The sequence below is a fragment of the Mixophyes fleayi genome, chromosome 1 (assembly GCF_038048845.1).
Source record: "Mixophyes fleayi isolate aMixFle1 chromosome 1, aMixFle1.hap1, whole genome shotgun sequence".
NCBI classification, from domain to species: Eukaryota; Metazoa; Chordata; class Amphibia; order Anura; family Limnodynastidae; genus Mixophyes; species Mixophyes fleayi.
This window is the reverse complement of record NC_134402.1, coordinates 233492-255264: the sequence shown is the minus strand read 5'-3', so window position 1 is coordinate 255264 and position 21773 is coordinate 233492. Positions and strand designations below refer to the sequence as shown.

The 21773-nt window shown below is 44.1% G+C and overlaps 1 protein-coding gene across 2 annotated transcripts in view; it reads right to left on the bottom strand.

The window, feature by feature from the left end:
- Nucleotides 1–21407, bottom strand: part of LOC142096023 (uncharacterized) — a 194895-nt gene extending 173488 nt beyond the window's left edge. For both annotated transcript variants that reach the window (XM_075178498.1, XM_075178507.1), the window contains exon 1: nucleotides 21175–21407. In XM_075178498.1, coding sequence (XP_075034599.1) covers nucleotides 21175–21327 — 153 coding nt within the window. In that variant the 5' untranslated portion in view covers nucleotides 21328–21407. The remainder of the gene's footprint in view (nucleotides 1–21174) is intronic.
- Nucleotides 21408–21773: the final 366 nt, after the last annotated feature.

The following is a 21773-nucleotide window of genomic DNA, read 5'->3' as shown; positions in this document are numbered from 1 at the left end:
ATTATTTAGTAGATACTGCTGACAGATATGACTTTTGACAGCCAGAAATATTAATGCACAATTAGGGAGGACACCCCAAAAGCACTGAGGTGTGCTAAAAATTATTTAGTAGATACTGCTGACAGATATGACTTTTGACAGCCAGAAATATTAATGCACAATTAGGGAGGACACCCCAAAAGCACTGAGGAGTGCTAAAAATTATTAAGTAGATACTGCTGACAGATATGACTTTTGACAGCCAGAAATATTAATGCACAATTAGGGAGGACACCCCAAAAGCACTGAGGAGTGCTAAAAATTATTTAGTAGATACTGCTGACAGAAATGACTTTTGACAGCCAGAAATATTAATGCACAATTAGGGAGGACACCCCAAAAGCACTGAGGAGTGCTAAAAATTATTTAGTAGATACTGCTGACAGAAATGACTTTTTACAGCCAGAAATATTAATGCACAATTAGGGAGGACACCCCAAAAGCACTGAGGTGTGCTACAAATTATTTAGTAGATACTGCTGACAGATATGACTTTTGACAGCCAGAAATATTAATGCACAATTAGGGAGGACACCCCAAAAGCACTGAGGAGTGCTAAAAATTATTTAGTAGATACTGCTGACAGTTATGACTTTTGACAGCCAGAAATATTAATGCACAATTAGGGAGGACACCCCAAAAGCACTGAGGAGTGCTACAAATTATTTAGTAGATACTGCTGACAGAAATGACTTTTTACAGCCAGAAATATTAATGCACAATTAGGGAGGACACCCCAAAAGCACTGAGGAGTGCTAAAAATTATTTAGTAGATACTGCTGACAGATATGACTTTTGACAGCCAGAAATATTAATGCACAATTAGGGAGGACACCCCAAAAGCACTGAGGAGTGCTAAAAATTATTTAGTAGATACTGCTGACAGATATGACTTTTGACAGCCAGAAATATTAATGCACAATTAGGGAGGACACCCCAAAAGCACTGAGGAGTGCTAAAAATTATTTAGTAGATACTGCTGACAGATATGACTTTTGACAGCCAGAAATATTTATGCACAATTATGGGGGACACCCCAAAAGCGCTTGGGAGTGCCAAATATTAAGAAAAAATAATAAACCTCTATCCTCCTCTCTGCACTAGCGATTTTGGTTAGAGCAATTGCAAAAACAATATTGTATTCTCTGTCCCTGCTCTAATTAGCCTATGACTACACCCTGCTCTCTCCCTCTGTCAAATGGCGATGGATTGCTGTGGAGGCGTGTATTTATAAAGTTGAAGTATCGCGAGAACCGAGCCCCGAGATCCGACGACGTCACAATGACGTTCGGCCTCGATTTGGATTCGGAATGGGCGGGAGAGTACCGAGCTGCTCAGCTCGGTACTCGGATACCCAAAGTTCGGGTGGGTTCGGTTCTTGGAGAACCGGACCCGCCCATCTCTAGATGAAACCCAGCGTCTGGTGATGTCTATGCCTTCCAGACTTCAGGCTGTAATTGACTGCAAAGGATTTGCAACAAAGTCTTAAAAAGTGAAAGTTTGATGTAGGATTGTTAAGTTTGTCCCAATTCCTTTTGGTCCCTTAAAAAGTGGGAGGCACATATAGAAACCGTTGTAATTCCTACACCGTTCACCTGATTTGGATATAAATACCCTCAAATTAAAGCTGAAAGTCTGCAGTTAAAGCACATCTTGTTTGTTTAATTTCAAATCCATTGTGGTGGTGTATAGAACCCAAAATATGAGAATTGGGTTGATGTCCCAATATTTATGGACCTGACTGTATCTGCAATTTTCATAGTGCATCCAGCAATTGTATAACACATCATTTGTTTATTCACCTGCACTTGTGTTTGTCATATTTCGTTGACTTTGAAACAAAAAAAATTGGTTTTCATATAAAATTAATAAAAGTTAGATAATTACACTAAGACATTTCACTATTACTTATTTGGTTTAATATATAAAAAGGGAGTAAGCAGGGCATCATTTTGTTTAAACCTCTGTTCTCTCTCACAACAGTATAGTCAATAGGTTAAAAGATGCACCCCATAATAAATTGAGGAGACATATTACCTTGATTTATATAAAGGGTGTCTTGTCTCCCTACAGTCAGTGCGACAGTGCCACCCCTCTTTCCCTGCATATGCTACCACTTACCCTGTGCCTGTGAACTGTCTATTGTGGCTGAGAGGGTGATGAAGGATCAGTAAAATCTCCAGGCCATGATGGCTTCTCAACTGCCTACTACAAAAAGTTTGCATATCTTCTGGTTCCCCATCTCTGCACCCTCTTCAATTCCATACTAAAAGGATGCCTGCAGTACAGAGATTCCCTTATCCACAGAGAAAGCCGATTGCTGTGCAAGTTACCGCCCAATCTTTCTACACAACAATGACGTTAGATTTACGCTAAACTTCTTGCGAATAGATTATATTCTGTAGTGGACCAGGGAGTCTTTATCCCTGGTAGACAAGCTAGAGACAACACAAGGAGAACCACTGACCTTATCCACATCCTAAATACCAGGAAAACTCCCTCAATCATTTTATCTTTACATGCAGAAAAAGCCTTTGATAGAATAACAAGGCAATTTATGTCTCACACTTTAATGTACTTTGGCTTTTCTACCCAAATTCTATCAGGCGTACATGCTCTATACTCTCAGACCTCATCTCTATCAGTAATGGCACACACATGGGCTGTCCTCTTTCTCCTCTAATTTTTGCCTTTGTCATAGAACCTCTTGCCACTACTGTCAAGGTATCCCTGAATAAACGTAGTGTAGATCCGGGGAACCTGGACAGAAAACCATCTCTATTCACAGATGACATTATATAGTATTTCTCTTCCTAACCCGTTCATTTTCATGGAACACTATAGCAACCTCTCTGGCTACAAAATTAATATCGGATTCCTTACTGAACAATATTCCTCCTTGAAAAATTCTACATCTTTCCCCCCAATTCAACTGTAGGTGGCAAAAGAAGAGAATAAAATATCTAAGCGTTTATATCACCACCTCTTATGAGTCCCAATACCAGGAGAACTACAAGAGTGTTTGGCTAAAATCAAATTGGATTTATTCTCCTAGTGCTCTCTAATTATATTGTGGCTGAACAGGATCATTGTACTAACAATGATTATTCTCCCTCAGCTTCTCTCTCTTTCAGATGCTCCCTGTTAGAGTCCCTCTGTCCGAATTATACTCTATTGAAACACATTTTGCAAAATTTGTCTGGAACAACAAGTCCGTTAGAGTTAAGTTGGCAACCCTGAAGATGCTCACAATTCATGGGAGAAGGGGATTTCCCAACCTCAAACCCTACCACTGGGTGGCCCACCTTAGACAAATTGTGGCCTCTTTAACTCCCCCAAGCATTCTCTCCTGGGCAGACATGGAGTTCAATTATCTCAATGTACTGACACTCTCTTTCATCTGGGACCTATCATGGCTCTACAGGACTGGCTTTATTAAACATTCTCCTATCTTATTGTTTGCGGCTGGGACCTGGGAGACTTGAAACCTGTCTATACCCCCTCTCCACTGTCCATTGCAACCTTATGGCTCAACCACGATTTTCCTCCAGTGCTTTCTAGGCCCTCTTCCAGGATTGGAGTAGTTCAGGCATTTGGTTTGTGGGGGACATTTTTAACCAGGGGAGCCCCATATGCTATGATGCTCTCCACTTCCAATATCCCAAAAGCAATCCGAAATATCTTTAATATCTGCAGATTAAGCAGTTTCTTCAATCCCTCTATCTGCTGCTCCCCCTCGCCCGATTTCTCTTTTTGAGAAACTATGGGGCAAATTCAATTCCCACAGGATTTAGATCTATGAGCAAAAATCAGCGGAGAAATTATCGTAGTATTGTCACGAGCCGCGGCGGTACTCACAGCCGCCGTGGCTCACTTACTGTGCCCACCTTGACGACCAGGACGTCACTTCCAACCGTTGCCAAGGCAATGGTCGGAAGCTCTGTGTTCTGCGCTGCATCCCGGCAGTGGAGGAAGCCGGGCGCGCATGCGTAACAGTTAAATAACCTGTGGCTTGATTAAAACAAGCCTTGCTCTAGCCTGTGGGGTAATTAATGTTTTGCTGCATTAATCATGCAGGGGGCTGTGTGTGATTCAGAGCTAGGCTCTGATTGGTGGCTACTGGTATTTAAGGCAGTGATGTCTGCAGCCTCACTGTCGGTTATAGCTTCCAGATTCCTGTGTTGCTGCCTGCTGCTGTACTCCTGTACTCCTGGTGTTAAACCTTTGGATTGTTGCCTACCGTGTATGACCCCTGCCTGTTTACTGGATTTGCCTTTTGCCTAAGCCCTTGACCTTCTGGCCTGTACCTCCGTTTCTGCTGATTTGCCCGTGACCTCGACCCTTGGCTTGTTTCCTGACGATTCTTCCTAGCAAGTGACCCCTAACCTCGGCCTGTCCTTTGGAATTGCTGTCTGCCATTATCCTCTGCTCCTGGGTTCCCCACAGCTGGTACATGCCACACGACCCTCTTTATTCTGCAGCCAAGTCTGTCCCCACCACTAGGGGCTCCAGCGAACACCTGACTATCAGAGTAGACTCTGGGTGGTGTTGTACTGGTTGAAGGGGTTCCTGACAAGTATCAGTAATTATGAGCACCCGCTGTAATGCTCTGGTCCCACAGATAGTACCTGTCTTGTTACCTGCAGTCCATTCATCTGGAAACTGCCATGTCCCAGCATCAGACATTCTCCAGTTCATTCATTCAGCTATATTCAGATCTGTGCAGGTGCAGCCTGTTGCTCTTCAGGAACTCCTCCCTCTTTTTCATTGGCTAAGCACTTCTGGAGCACTATTTAAACCTCCTGGATTCACCTGTCTGATGCCTGTTCTTCAAGTTCACTTCCTGCAGCCTGTGGTTCTGGTTCCTGTTGTCCCTGTGGTTTGCCTGTGTTCCAGTCTGCTCTCAGTTTGTGGTCTGTGCTAAACCCTCGCTGCTCCAGTACCTCTCTTACCATCTCCAGTGTACTTCATCGTGACAGCTCCGGTTCTCTCATCACTACCACTCAGAGCCGCTGTTACACCTGTGATTCCTCAGCTGTTACTACGGGTTACCTCCGCTGCTCCAGTCTGCTCTCAGTCTCTGGCCGTGTTGAACTATTACTGCTTCTGTACCTCTATTATCATCTCCAGTGTACTCTATTGTGACAGCTCCAGTTCTCTCATCACTACCACTCAGAGCTGCTATTTCATCTGGGACTCATCAGCTGTTACTGCGAGTTACCTCCACCACTCCAGTCAGCCTTCAGCCTCTGGCTGTGTTGAACTATTGCTGCTCCAGTACTTCCATTACCATCTCCAGAGTACTTCATAGTGACAGCCTCTGTCCTCTCGTTGTATACCACAGAGCACCTATTCTCCTAGTGACTCATTGGCTACTGACCATAAGCCTATATTATTGTTGTGCCTGTATTTATACCACTCATCTGTGGACTCCATCGTCTCCATCCACTTCACCTGGCTCCCCCACATCGTTCTGCTGTACACTCACGGGACCGCGACCTGCAGCCAAGACCATACCTCCTTGCGGGGGTTCCTGGTGAAAATCACCTGTCTGTTAGACTCGGCGCCCGTGGGTGGGCTTAGCCATGTTCAGCAGAGCCTAGGGATCAATTTCCTGTAAGCCAACCGTTACACCCACGTTACGGAGATAACATGATTTCCTCCCTTTATAATATTCGCCTTGATGACATAGATTTTGGAAACAGACACAAAAGGGAGTGGGAGAGGGACCTGGACCAACCTCCGGAGGAAGACTACTGGATGACAATCAGATTGAACGTGACCTCCAGCTCGATCTCTACTTTGATCAAAAAGAATGCCTACAAAGTTTATTTTAGATGATATTTCTCTCCTGATAAACTCTCTAAAATATATCTGATTACTTCTCTGATTGCTGGTCTGGCTGTGGAAAAAAGGGGCACCGGTCTACACATTTGTTGGTCATGCCCAAAGATCTCCCTCTTCTGGGTTAAAGTCCAGAAACTGCCGTCCTCCCATTTCCAATATCCTGTTAAGAAGGGCCTTCTGTTACCTTATCCAGGACGTCAACACTCACTCAGCAAAGTTGGCCTCTCATGTCCTGGTCATGACGCACTGTTTGGTTGCCAAGTCATGGAAGCAGGTTGACTCTCCCCCTGTCTCTTGAGTCTGCTCAAATCTCATTTGGTTTATTGCTAGTATGGAATAAAAACCTCACCTACCAACTGCATGATAGGGAAGATAAATTCCACAAGATTTGGCCCCCCCTAGCTATAAATGTATAGATGTAGCCTTCTCCCTCCGGAATACCTGAATTATCTGACCATCCACCTCGCTGTTTAACCCTTCATTGAGTTATACCCTCTTTCTCCTGCCATCATTGATATTTTAAATGTCAATGTTCCCTATTTGGCACGAAAGGCGACCCCACCGCCTTCCACCCTCTTCACATATGACATATATGCCATTTCATGTTTCAGTTTGTATATCTGTTAATTACTTATGTTATGTGGTTTTTAACTGTGATTATTATTGGTTAACATTCTCCGATTTTTCATTCCTGTTTGTAATTCACAAAAAAAAGGATTATAGAAAAATATTGGAATCTACTAAAAAGTGATGATGACATAGGAAATGTAACTGCCAAACCATGCATCACTCATACCAAGTGTACAGGGCTGAGATCAAACCTACTCCTGAGCTTCCTTGTTCAACTACTGGCGCTGGAGAAAGACATAGAAACACAACGGGCCTGATTCAGCAAGGCATCAATACTGAGCACAAGGTGTGTTTGTTTTAAAACGCACGTAAATTGGCTCTGCGCACTCCCGAATTCAACAAGGACCAGAAGATACTTGAGCTGATTAATCAGAGTGTAGGTCTGCTGTGCTCATACACAATACACTGCAGGATTTAAAGAGAACAATGAGGAATAATATAGATCCAGAGGAAGTTTTGAGATCACATTCGAGTATAAACAAAAATAAGAATAATAATATATCTGAGAATGAGGATGTAAAGTTTATTAAACAATATAATTCCCAACATAGAGAAATAGAAGACATTAAAAGTAAATATTGGGATATCTTAAAAAAGGACCCCACACTTTCAGATGTGATCTCAGAAAAAACAAATGTATCTATAGGTGGGCTCCTAATGTCAGGGACAATCTGGTTAGTGCTTTCAGTGAAGTGAAGAGTGGGAGAGACATCCCAAGGCTGTGTTAGATGTGGTTATGCGCAGCGTGTAAAGTCACTTTTTCTCCAAGTTTGAGGTTAATGGTAAAACTTATTATATAAAAAAGTTTTTAAGCTGCAATAGTTCTAACGTTGTTTATCTCCTCCAATGTAAATGCCGACTGTTCTATGTGGGTCGCACCTCCCGTCCTTTGAAGATTAGATTACTGAACATCTCCGCAATATTAGGAAAGGTTTTGACAACCACTCAGTATCTGCTCATTTTAGAAACGCACACAGGATTGTTCTGTTGGAAGTCTAATTACTATAACTGTTGCAACCACGACAGTAAACTTAGGGCACAGGAATTGGTCTCAACACAGACCCAGATTTGTGGAGCTTTTATTCCCGGTAGAATGTCATCATATTTATTATTATTTTTTCTCACCCATGTGTGGCCCTAAAACAAATGTAATAATGATCTGAATTGATTTACCCGTTGGTTGGGATGTTAGTAATCATCGCTATCAGTCTGCTTGTCTTCTGATAGCACTAACAGGCTCCCAAAGAACCCGGCTGGGTGAACAAACCAGCCTAAGAATGCTAAACAATGAAAAATTATCCAGCGCAAACATAGCTGTCATTACTAAGCTTTTACATCATATAACTTATAATAATCCCGCAAAGCTTTGATAGAGAATAGAAGAATAGATACATTAATTAGAAAAGCTCCTTTCTCTTTGTAACACACAAGAATCTTCTACAGAAATTATTTGACATTTTACAGGCACCAATTGGTTTTATATGGCAAATATGTGTGACAAATACTTGTTGATATTTTAATAGCATTTAAGAAAAATGAAATATTTCCATGGAATTTTCAGCAATGTTCAAACCAGATTCCTTCTGAATATTCCTTTCCACAGGATAACCCTAAGTTTTCTTATCACTATAATCATCTGAACTTTTTCTCGCCCTACTAGAAATATAGCATTGAGGTTACGCTACCGAAAAAATGGGGGAGACAACCAGACCAGTTTCTATGTTTATAATACACATTAACCAGTCCCCTTTCTACCAGTATAAGAGACACCAACCAGTCCCCTTTCTACCAGTATAAGAGACACCAACCAGTCCCCTTTCTACCAGTATAACTGACTCCAACCGAACCCCTTTCTACCAGTATAAGAGACACCAACTGGATCCCATTCTACCAGTATAAGAGACACCAACCAGTCCCCTTTCTACCAGTATAACTGACACCAACCAGACCCCTTTCTCCCAGTATAACTGACACCAACCAGACCCCTTTCTACCAGTATAACTGACACCAACCGAACCCCTTTCTACCAGTATAACTGACACCAACCAGTCCCCTTTCTACCAGTATAACTGACACCAACCGAACCCCTTTCTACCAGTATAACTGACACCAACCGAACCCCTTTCTACTAGGGATGAGCGCGCTCGGATTTCTGAAATCCGAGCCCACCCGAACGTTGCGGATCCGAGTCGGATCCGAGACAGATCCGGGTATTGGCGCCAAATTCAAAAGTGAAACTGAGGCTCTGACTCATAATCCCGTTGTCGGATCTCGCGATACTCGGATCCTATAAATTCCCCGCTAGTCGCCGCCATCTTCACTCGGGCATTGATCAGGGTAGAGGGAGGGTGTGTTAGGTGGTCCTCTGTGCTGTTTAGTTCTGTGCTGTTTAGTTCTGTGCTGTTTAGTTCTGTGCTGTGCTGTGCTGTTTAGTGCTGTGCTGTGCTGTGCTGTGCTGTGCTGTGTTCTGCAGTATCAGTCCAGTGGTGCTGTGTGCTGTGCTCTGTCCTTCTGAGGTCAGTGGTGCTGCTGGGTCCTGTGCTGTGTCCTGTTCAGTCCAGTGGTGCTGTGTCCTGTGCTCTGTGCTTCTAAGGGCATAGTTATTTCCCCAATATTCCCCTGTGTTTAAAAAAATAAAAAAAAGTTTTTTTAAAAAATACCAAAAACTACTTTAATATTTTTTAATTACCACAAAATTTTCACAACCAATCCTGCAGTATAAGCCCATTGGTACTGCAATATTACCAAGTTCACACATTCAGCAGTAAAAGTCCAGTGGTACTGCAATATTACCAAGTTCACACATTCTGCAGTATCAGTCCAGTGGTGCTGTGTCCTGTGCTCTGTCCTGCTGAGTTCCGTAGTGCTGCTGGGTCCTGTGCCGTGTCCTGTTCAGTCCAGTGGTGCTGTGTCCTGTGCTCTGTGCTTCTAAGGGCATAGTTATTTCCCCATTATTCCCAAGTTTTTAAAAAATAAAAAAAAAGTAAAAAATAATAAAAAATTTAAAAAAAAAAAATATATAATAATTATAACCAAATTTGCAAAACCAATCCAGCATTATAAGTCCATTGGTACTGCAATATTACCAAGTTCACACATTCTGCAGTATCAGTCCAGTGGTGCTGTGTCCTGTGCTCTGTCCTGCTGAGTTCCGTAGTGCTGCTGGGTCCTGTGCCGTGTCCTGTTCAGTCCAGTGGTGCTGTGTCCTGTGCTCTGTGCTTCTAAGGGCATAGTTATTTCCCCACTATTCCCAAGTTTTTTAAAAATAAAAAAAAAGTAAAAAAAAAAAAAAAAAAATAAAAAAAAAAAAATATATAATAATTATAACCAAATTTGCAAAACCAATCCAGCAGTATAAGTCCATTGGTACTGCAATATTACCAAGTTCACACATTCTGCAGTATCTTGTGCTACATATAATGGAGACCAAAAATTTGGAGGATAAAGTAGGGAAAGATCAAGACCCACTTCCTCCTAATGCTGAAGCTGCTGCCACTAGTCATGACATAGACGATGAAATGCCATCAACGTCGTCTTCCAAGCCCGATGCCCAATCTCGTAGTACCGGGCATGTAAAATCCAAAAAGCCCAAGTTAAGAAAAAGTAGCAAAAAGAGAAACTTAAAATCATCTGAGGAGAAACGTAAAGTTGCCAATATGCCATTTACGACACGGAGTGGCAAGGAACGGCTTAGGCCCTGGCCCGTGTTCATGACTAGTGGTTCAGCTTCACCCACGGATCTTAGCCCTCCTCCTCCTCCCCCCCCCTACAAAAAATTGAAGAGAGTTATGCTGTCAGCAACAAAACAGCAAACAACTCTGCCTTCTAAAGAGAAATTATCACAAATCCCCAAGGCGAGTCCAAGGGTGTTGGTGGTTGTCAAGCCTGACCTTCCCATCACTGTACGGGAAGAGGTGGCTCGGGAGGAGGCTATTGATGATGTAGCTGGCGCTGTGGAGGAACTTGATGATGAGGATGGTGATGTGGTTATTGTAAATGAGGCACCAGGGGGGGAAACAGCTGATGTCCATGGGATGAAAAAGCCCATCGTCATGCCTGGTCAGAAGACCAAAAAATGCACCTCTTCGGTCTGGAGTTATTTTTATCCAAATCCAGACAACCAATGTATGGCAATATGTAGCTTATGTAAAGCTCAAATAAGCAGGGGTAAGGATCTTGCCCACCTAGGAACATCCTCCCTTATACGTCACCTGAATAACCTTCATAGTTCAGTGGTTAGTTCAGGAACTGGGGCTAGGACCCTCATCGGTACAGGGACACCTAAATCCCGTGGTCCAGTTGGATACACACCAGCAACACCCTCCTCGTCAACTTCCTCCACAATCTCCATCAGATTCAGTCCTGCAGCCCAAGTCACCAGCCAGACTGAGTCCTCCTCAATACGGGATTCATCCGAGGAATCCTGCAGCGGTACGCCTACTACTGCCACTGCTGCTGTTGCTGCTGTTAGTCGGTCATCTTCCCAGAGGGGAAGTCGTAAGACCGCTAAGTCTTTCACCAAACAATTGACCGTCCAACAGTCGTTTGCCATGACCACCAAATACGATAGTAGTCACCCTATTGCAAAGCGTATAACTGCGGCTGTAACTGCAATGTTGGTGTTAGACGTGCGCCCGGTGTCCGCCATCAGTGGAGTGGGATTTAGAGGGTTGATGGAGGTATTGTGTCCCCGGTACCAAATCCCCTCGAGATTCCACTTCACTAGGCAGGCGATACCAAAAATGTACAGAGAAGTACGATCAAGTGTCCTCAGTGCTCTTAAAAATGCGGTTGTACCCACTGTCCACTTAACCACGGACATGTGGACAAGTGGTTCTGGGCAAACGAAGGACTATATGACTGTGACAGCCCACTGGGTAGATGCATCCCCTTCCGCAGCAACAGCAACAGCTGCATCAGTAGCAGCATCTACAAAATGGCTGCTCATGCAAAGGCAGGCAACATTGTGCATTACAGGCTTTAATAAGAGGCACAACGCTGACAACATATTAGAGAAAATGAGGGAAATTATCTCCCAGTGGCTTACCCCACTTAGACTCTCATGGGGATTTGTGGTGTCAGACAATGCCAGTAACATTGTGCGGGCATTAAATATGGGCAATTTCCAGCACGTCCCATGTTTTGCCCACACCATTAATTTGGTGGTGCAGCATTACCTCAAGAGTGACAGGGGTGTGCAGGAGATGCTTGCGGTGGCCCGCAAAATTGCTGGACACTTTCGGCATTCAGCCAGTGCCTACCGCAGACTAGAGGCACATCAAAAAAGCTTGAACCTGCCCTGCCATCACCTCAAACAAGAGGTTGTGACGCGCTGGAACTCCACCCTCTATATGCTGCAGAGGATGGAGGAGCAGCAAAAGGCCATTCAGGCCTACACAGCCACCTACGACATAGGCAAAGGAGTGGGGATGCGCCTGAGTCAAGCGCAGTGGAGACTGATTTCCGTGTTGTGCAAGGTTCTGCAGCCATTTGAACTTGCCACACGAGAAGTCAGTTCCGACACTGCCAGCTTGAGTCAGGTCATTCCCCTGATCAGGCTGTTGCAGAAGCAGCTGGAGAAAGTGAGGGAGGAGCTGGTAAGCCATTGCGATTACACCAAGCATGTAGCTCTTGTGGATGTAGCCCTTCGTACGCTTTGCCAGGATCCGAGGGTGGTCACTCTTTTAAAGTCAAAGGAATACATTCTGGCCACCGTGCTCGATCCTCGGTTTAAAGCGTATGTTGTGTCTCTGTTTCCGGCGGACACAAATCTACAGCGGTGCAAAGACCTGCTGGTCAGGAGATTGTCCTCTGAAGAGGACCGTGACATGCCAACAGCTCCACCCTCATTTTCTTCCACATCTATGGCTGCGAGGAAAAAGCTCAGTTTTCCCAAAAGAGGCACTGGCGGGGATGCTGATAACATCTGGTCCGGACTGAAGGACCTGCCAACCATTGCAGACATGTCTACTCTCGCTGCATTGGATGCTGTGACAATAGAAAAAATTGTGGATGATTACTTTGCTGACACCATCCAAGTAGACATGTCAGACAGTCCATATTGTTACTGGCAGGAAAAAAAGGCAGTTTGGAAGCCCCTGTACAAACTGGCTCTATTTTACCTGAGTTGTCCCCCCTCCAGTGTGTACTCGGAAAGAGTTTTTAGTGCAGCGGGGAACCTGGTCAGTGAGCGGCGAAGGAGGTTGCTTCCTCACAACGTTGAAAAAATGATGTTTATAAAAATGAATAATCAATTCCTCAATGAAGTACAGCACTGCCCTCCAGATACTACAGAGGGACCTGTGGTTGTGGAGTCCAGCGGGGACGAATTGATAATGTGTGATGAGGAGGAAGTACACACTGTAGGGGGAGAGGAATCAGAGGTTGAGGATGAGGACGACATCTTGCCTCAGTAGAGCCTGTTTAGTCTGTACAGGGAGAGATGAATAGCTTTTTTGGTGTGGGGGCCCAAACAAACCAATCATTTCAGTCAAAGTTGTTTGGTAGGCCCTGTCGCTGAAATGATTGGTTTGTTAAAGTGTGCATGTCCTATTTCAACAACAGACCTCTCAACTGCAGCTCATCCCTCCTCTGCGGGGATAATGTCTCCTGTGCTCTGACACGTCACTCTGTGTACTCTCAGCCTCAGGATCTGACACTACAGCTACCATGCCTCTTGTAGCAGCCCTCACTCCAGGGCCTCTTCCATGTGCAGTGTCCCCCTCTCTCTTGGGTTCACTATAGTGGCATGGAGTTCTCCCCCTCATCCAGGGCACACATTCCTTGCCCTGGCTCAGTCACCACGCTCAGACTTCCAGGCAATGCTGGGGGAGCCTGGGAGCTTCCACCCCAGGTCCCCAGCTACAACTCTCCTCTCCTGTGTCTTCTCTCTCTTTCTGACACTTTAAAGATCGTGCCTTTAAATGAAAAAGTCAGTCTTCATTGCACGACTATGTGCAAGTGCAACAGGGACATTTTTTTGGGTTTACAAAGTCAAACAATAACACTACGACCCTGTCTGTCTGGGGTCTGTCAATGACGAATTGTCTGGAGCATGTTTTGAGGAGGTATTGTGGCCCCGGTATCAAATTGGGTACTGGGGCCACCCCACTATGCAGTCCAGATACTTGTTTGGTGGAATTCCGACACGTGGAGGGTTTTTTAATTATATTGTGGCCTCGGTACCAAATTGTGTACCGGGGCCACCACACTACGCAGTCAAGATACTTGTTTGGTGGAATTCAGACCAGTTGAGGGTTTTATTATTATATTGTGTGGACCACTCTATCTATACCACACTACAACTCTATACCACTCTATTTCCTACTTTAATTCTATTTAATTCTATTTCCTACTTTAATTCTATTACTAATTAATTACCATAAAGAGGAACAAAAAAAACCAATTTTACCAAAAGTATAATATGACTTAGACTTACAAACACTACACTTGAAAGATCGTGCCTTTAAATGAAAAAGTCAGTCTTCATTGCACGACTATGTGCAAGTGCAACAGGGACATATTTTTGGGTTTACAAAGTCAAACAATAACACTACAACCCTGTCTGTCTGGGGTCTGTCAATGACGAATTGTCTGGAGCATGTTTTGAGGAGGTATTGTGGCCCCGGTATCAAATTGGGTACCGGGGCCACCCCACTATGCAGTCCAGATACTTGTTTGGTGGAATTCCGACACGTGGAGGGTTTTTTAATTATATTGTGGCCTCGGTACCAAATTGTGTACCGGGGCCACCACACTACGCAGTCAAGATACTTGTTTGGTGGAATTCAGACCAGTTGAGGGTTTTATTATTATATTGTGTGGACCACTCTATCTATACCACACTACAACTCTATACCACTCTATTTCCTACTTTAATTCTATTTAATTCTATTTCCTACTTTAATTCTATTACTAATTAATTAACATAAAGAGGAACAAAAAAAACCAATTTTACCAAAAGTATAATATGACTTAGACTTACAAACACTACACTTGAAAGATCGTGCCTTTAAATGAAAAAGTAAGTCTTCATTGCACGACTATGTGCAACAGGGACAGTTTTTTTCTTTACAAAGTCAACTAATAACACTTGGACCCTGTCTGTCTTTAACATACTTGATGGGATCTCAATGACGAATTATCTGTAGCATGTTTGGAGGAGGTATTGTGGCCCCGGTATCAAGTTGGGTACCGGGGCCACCCCACTACGCAGTCCAGATACTTGTTTGGTGGAATTCTGACACGTGGAGGGTGTATTTATTTTATTGTGGCCCCGGTATCAAATTGGGTACCGGGGCCACCCCACTACGCAGTCCAGATACTTGTTTGGTGGAATTCTGACACGTGGAGGGTGTATTTATTTTATTGTGGCCCCGGTATCAAATTGGGTACCGGGGCCACCCCACTACTCAGTCCAGATACTTGTTTGGTGGAATTCTGACACGTGGAGGGTTTTTTAATTATATTGTGGCCTCGGTACCAAATTGTGTACCGGGGCCACCACACTACGCAGTCAAGATAGATAGATGCGTATCATAGATAAAGTACATTCAGTGGTGTGGGGCAAATTGAAAAATATTCAAAATGCACTGACATTATCAAAAACAAGAGGTTGTCACACGCTAAAACTCCAACATGTATATGATGGAGAGGATGGAGGAGCAGCCGTATGTGTAGTGTAATGCAGACCTGTTGAAGGTTTTTTATATATTTTATTGTGGTGCCCAGTGCCCACTCCTCTAGGCAGTCCAGGTACATTTATTGGTGCGATTCATAAAAGTTCAGGGTTTTTAATATATTGTGGTGACCCACTCCTCTACGCAGTCCAGGTACATTTATTGGTGCGAATCATAAAAGTTCAGGGTTTTTAATATATCTTGTGGTGACCCACTCCTCTACGCAGTCCAGGTACATTTATTGGTGCGAATCAAACAAGTTGATGGTTTTCTTATTATATATATATTGTGGTGACCCACTCCTCTACGCAGTCCAGGTACATTTATTGGTGCGAATCAAACAAGTTGATGGTTTTCTTATTATATATATTGTGGTGACCCACTCCTCTACGCAGTCCAGGTACATTTATTGGTGCGATTCATAAAAGTTCAGGGTTTTTAATATATTGTGGTGACCCACTCCTCTACGCAGTCCAGGTACATTTATTGGTGCGAATCAAACAAGTTGATGGTTTTCTTATTATATATATTGTGGTGACCCACTCCTCTACGCAGTCCAGGTACATTTATTGGTGCGAATCAAACAAGTTGATGGTTTTCTTATTATATATATTGTGGTGACCCACTCCTCTACGCAGTCCAGGTACATTTATTGGTGCGATTCATAAAAGTTCAGGGTTTTTAATATATTGTGGTGACCCACTCCTCTACGCAGTCCAGGTACAATTATTGGTGCAAATCATAAAAGTTCAGGGTTTTTAAGATATTGTGGTGACCCACTCCTCTACGCAGTCCAGGTACAATTATTGGTGCGAATCATAAAAGTTCAGGGTTTTTAATATATTGTGGTGACCCACTCCTCTACGCAGTCCAGGTACAATTATTGGTGCGAATCATAAAAGTTCAGGGTTTTTAAGATATTGTGGTGACCCACTCCTCTACGCAGTCCAGGTACAATTATTGGTGCGAATCATAAAAGTTCAGGGTTTTTAAGATATATTGTGGTGACCCACTCCTCTACGCAGTCCAGAAAGATACCTTTTTGCAACGTTTTGGACTAATAACTATATTGTGAGGTGTTCAGAATACACTGTAAATTAGTGGAAATGCTTGTTATTGAATGTTATTGAGGTTAATAATAGCCTAGGAGTGAAAATAAGCCCAAAAACTTGATTTTTAAACTTTTTATGTTTTTTTCAAAAAAAATCCGAATCCAATACCTTAAATCCGAACCGAGACCTTTCGTCAAGTGTTTTGCGAGACAAATCCGAACCTCAAAAATAACGAAAATCCGGATCCAAAACACAAAACACGAGACCTCAAAAGTCGCCGGTGCACATCCCTACTTTCTACCAGTATAACACACGCCAACCAGACCCCTTTCTACCAGTATAACTGACACCAACCAGACCCCTTTCTACCAGTATAACTGACACCAACCAGTCCCCTTTCTACCAGTATAACTGACACCAACCAGTCCCCTTTCTACCAGTATAACTGACACCAACTGGATCCAATTCTACCAGTATAAGAGACACCAACCAGTCCCCTTTCTACCAGTATAACTGACACCAACCAGTCCCCTTTCTACCAGTATAACTGACACCAACCAGTCCCCTTTCTACCAGTATAACTGACACCAACCAGTCCCCTTTCTACCAGTATAACTGACACCAACCGAAACCCTTTCTACCAGTATAACAGACTCCAACCAGACCCCTTCCTACCAGTATAACACACACCAACCAGTCCCCTTTCTACCAGTATAACTGACACCAACCAGTCCCCTTTCTACCAGTATAACTGACACAACCAGACCCCTTCCTACCAGTATAACACACGCCAACCGAACCCCTTTCTACCAGTATAACTGACACAACCAAGTCCCCTTTCTACCAGTATAACTGACACTAACCGAAACCCTTTCTACCAGTATAACAGACTCCAACCAGACCCCTTCCTACCAGTATAACACACGCCAACCGAACCCCTTTCTACCAGTATAACTGACACCAACCGAACCCCTTTCTACCAGTATAACTGACACCAACCAGTCCCCTTTCTACCAGTATAACTGACACCAACCAGTCCCCTTTCTACCAGTATAACAGACACCAACCGAACCCCTTTCTACCAGTATAACTGACACCAACCGAACCCCTTTCTACCAGTATAACTGACACCAACCGAACCCCTTTCTACCAGTATAACTGACACCAACCAGTCCCCTTTCTACCAGTATAACTGACACCAACCAGTCCCCTTTCTACCAGTATAACAGACACCAACCAGACCCCTTCCTACCAGTATAACTGACGCCAACCAGACCCCTTTCTACCAATATAACTGACACCATCCAGTCCCCTTTCTACCAGTATAACTGACACCAACCAGACCCCTTTCTACCAGTATAACACACGCCAACCAGATCCCTTCCTACCAGTATAACTGACACCAACTAGTTCCCTTTCTACCAGTATAACTGACACCAACCAGACCCCTTTCTACCAGTATAACACACGCCAACCAGACCCCTTTCTACCAGTATAACTGACACCAACCAGTCCCCTTTCTACCAGTATAACTGACACCAACCAGATCCCTTCCTACCAGTATAACTGACACCAACCAGACCCCTTTCTACCAGTATAACTGACACCAACCAGTCCCCTTTCTACCAGTATAACTGACACCAACCAGACCCCTTTCTACCAGTATAACTGACGCCAACCAAACCCCTTTCTACCAGTATAACTGACACCAACCAGACCCCTTTCTACCAGTATAACTGACACCAACCAGTCCCCTTTCTACCAGTATAACTGACACCAACCAGACCCCTTCCTACCAGTATAACACACGCCAACCGAACCCCTTTCTACCAGTATAACTGACACCAACCGAACCCCTTTCTACCAGTATAACTGACACCAACCAGTCCCCTTTCTACCAGTATAACTGACACCAACCAGTCCCCTTTCTACCAGTATAACTGACACAACCAGACCCCTTCCTACCAGTATAACACACGCCAACCGAACCCCTTTCTACCAGTATAACTGACACCAACCAGTCCCCTTTCTACCAGTATAACTGACACAACCAAGTCCCCTTTCTACCAGTATAACTGACACTAACCGAAACCCTTTCTACCAGTATAACACACACCAACCAGTCCCCTTCCTACCAGTATAACTGACACCAACCAGACCCCTTTCTACCAGTATAACTGACACAACCAGACCCCTTCCTACCAGTATAACACACGCCAACCGAACCCCTTTCTACCAGTATAACTGACACCAACCAGTCCCCTTTCTACCAGTATAACTGACACAACCAAGTCCCCTTTCTACCAGTATAACTGACACTAACCGAAACCCTTTCTACCAGTATAACAGACTCCAACCAGACCCCTTCCTACCAGTATAACACACGTCAACCGAACCCCTTTCTACCAGTATAACTGACACCAACCGAACCCCTTTCTACCAGTATAACTGACACCAACCAGTCCCCTTTCTACCAGTATAACTGACACCAACCAGTCCCCTTTCTACCAGTATAACAGACACCAACCGAACCCCTTTCTACCAGTATAACTGACACCAACCGAACCCCTTTCTACCAGTATAACTGACACCAACCGAACCCCTTTCTACCAGTATAACTGACACCAACCAGTCCCCTTTCTACCAGTATAACTGACACCAACCAGTCCCCTTTCTACCAGTATAACAGACACCAACCAGACCCCTTCCTACCAGTATAACTGACGCCAACCAGACCCCTTTCTACCAATATAACTGACACCATCCAGTCCCCTTTCTACCAGTATAACTGACACCAACCAGACCCCTTTCTACCAGTATAACACACGCCAACCAGATCCCTTCCTACCAGTATAACTGACACCAACTAGTCCCCTTTCTACCAGTATAACTGACACCAACCAGACCCCTTTCTACCAGTATAACACACGCCAACCAGACCCCTTTCTACCAGTATAACTGACACCAACCAGTCCCCTTTCTACCAGTATAACTGACACCAACCAGATCCCTTCCTACCAGTATAACTGACACCAACCAGACCCCTTTCTACCAGTATAACTGACACCAACCAGTCCCCTTTCTACCAGTATAACTGACACCAACCAGACCCCTTTCTACCAGTATAACTGACGCCAACCAAACCCCTTTCTACCAGTATAACTGACACCAACCAGACCCCTTTCTACCAGTATAACTGACACCAACCAGTCCCCTTTCTACCAGTATAACTGACACCAACCAGACCCCTTCCTACCAGTATAACACACGCCAACCGAACCCCTTTCTACCAGTATAACTGACACCAACCGAACCCCTTTCTACCAGTATAACTGACACCAACCAGTCCCCTTTCTACCAGTATAACTGACACCAACCAGTCCCCTTTCTACCAGTATAACAGACACCAACCGAACCCCTTTCTACCAGTATAACTGACACCAACCGAACCCCTTTCTACCAGTATAACTGACACCAACCGAACCCCTTTCTACCAGTATAACTGACACCAACCAGTCCCCTTTCTACCAGTATAACTGACACCAACCAGTCCCCTTTCTACCAGTATAACAGACACCAACCAGACCCCTTCCTACCAGTATAACTGACGCCAACCAGACCCCTTTCTACCAATATAACTGACACCATCCAGTCCCCTTTCTACCAGTATAACTGACACCAACCAGACCCCTTTCTACCAGTATAACACACGCCAACCAGATCCCTTCCTACCAGTATAACTGACACCAACCAGTCCCCTTTCTACCAGTATAACTGACACCAACCAGACCCCTTTCTACCAGTATAACACACGCCAACCAGACCCCTTTCTACCAGTATAACTGACACCAACCAGTCCCCTTTCTACCAGTATAACAGACACCAACCAGACCCCTTCCTACCAGTATAACTGACGCCAACCAGACCCCTTTCTACCAATATAACTGACACCATCCAGTCCCCTTTCTACCAGTATAACTGACACCAACCAGACCCCTTTCTACCAGTATAACACACGCCAACCAGATCCCTTCCTACCAGTATAACTGACACCAACCAGTCCCCTTTCTACCAGTATAACTGACACCAACCAGACCCCTTTCTACCAGTATAACACACGCCAACCAGACCCCTTTCTACCAGTATAACTGACACCAACCAGATCCCTTCCTACCAGTATAACTGACACCAACCAGACCCCTTTCTACCAGTATAACTGACACCAACCAGTCCCCTTTCTACCAGTATAACTGACACCAACCAGACCCCTTTCTACCAGTATAACTGACGCCAACCAAACCCCTTTCTACCAGTATAACTGACACCAACCAGACCCCTTCCTACCAGTATAACTGACACCAACCAGTCCCCTTTCTACCAGTATAACTGACACCAACCAGACCCCTTCCTACCAGTATAACACACGCCAACTGAACCCCTTTCTACCAGTATAACTGACACCAACCGAACCCCTTTCTACTAATGTAACAGACACTAACCAGTCCCCTTTCTACCAGAGACATGAACCATGCCAATTTCTTCCATTAAAACACCCAGGCTCAATTAAGTAAAAAGCTTGTTTTCTATCAGTTAGATTATTGAGCCCAGGTTATCTCCAAAGAAGGATTACAGATAATTTATAGATCATATTAGCCACCTCGGGGTGAATTCGATGCTCTTTATGTTACTTATCTGGTTCTAGGCTGACTTTACTCTGGGAAATGTGTTCTGCTCCTGATTTTAGCTGGAAGTCATTTGCAATTGAGTAGAATTAAGTAATTAATTAAAAACACTTTTAAAATGACTTGCTTGATGCAGTACTTGTTAATCAAGTGTGAGATTTAGTGGGGAAAACTTGCAGCAATTTGCCATGGAGAAACGGTGCTATTGCTGCTATGATATTATTAATAATATATTTCTTATCTTACCAACATCTTCATTCCTGCAGCCGGTGGGTCCATCTGGGAGCGATAGAAATTCTGTTTGTCCACAAGGATTTTCTTCTCCTCATCTGTCAGTGCTGTTATGAAGTGTATGAGACAGAGAAGAACACAGCTTGGTCCTTGCATGGTTGATGGCATGTTATGTTATGTGTCAGTGTACTGTGTGTGTATCTGATAGTGTGTCACACACTGCACTAGGAGTTGTGTGTCCTTACACTCTGTAAAAGACAGAGGCTATAAAGTTTGTAACAGGGTGGGACGTGCGTCATCGCTCCACCCGCTGATGCATTATTCTGGAAGCAGAAGTATTGTGATTGAAGGACCAGGGACTGGGCTGAGCCAGAGAACACACTGTACATCCAGCCAGGGATTAATAACAACGGTATGTCTGTAAAACTTAATGTATTTCAATACCATATATAAAATCCAGGCAGGAATGTGCAGTGTTCTAATTAGTTTCTGTGCAGGTGCAGAATACTCTGCTGCTCTTTAACCCCATCCCAGCAGTAGCGTTCTCCTGTCGTAGAAATGGTCCTTTTATCTTTACATTATCCTGGTGTGATGTAAGTAAGTGCACCCAATTA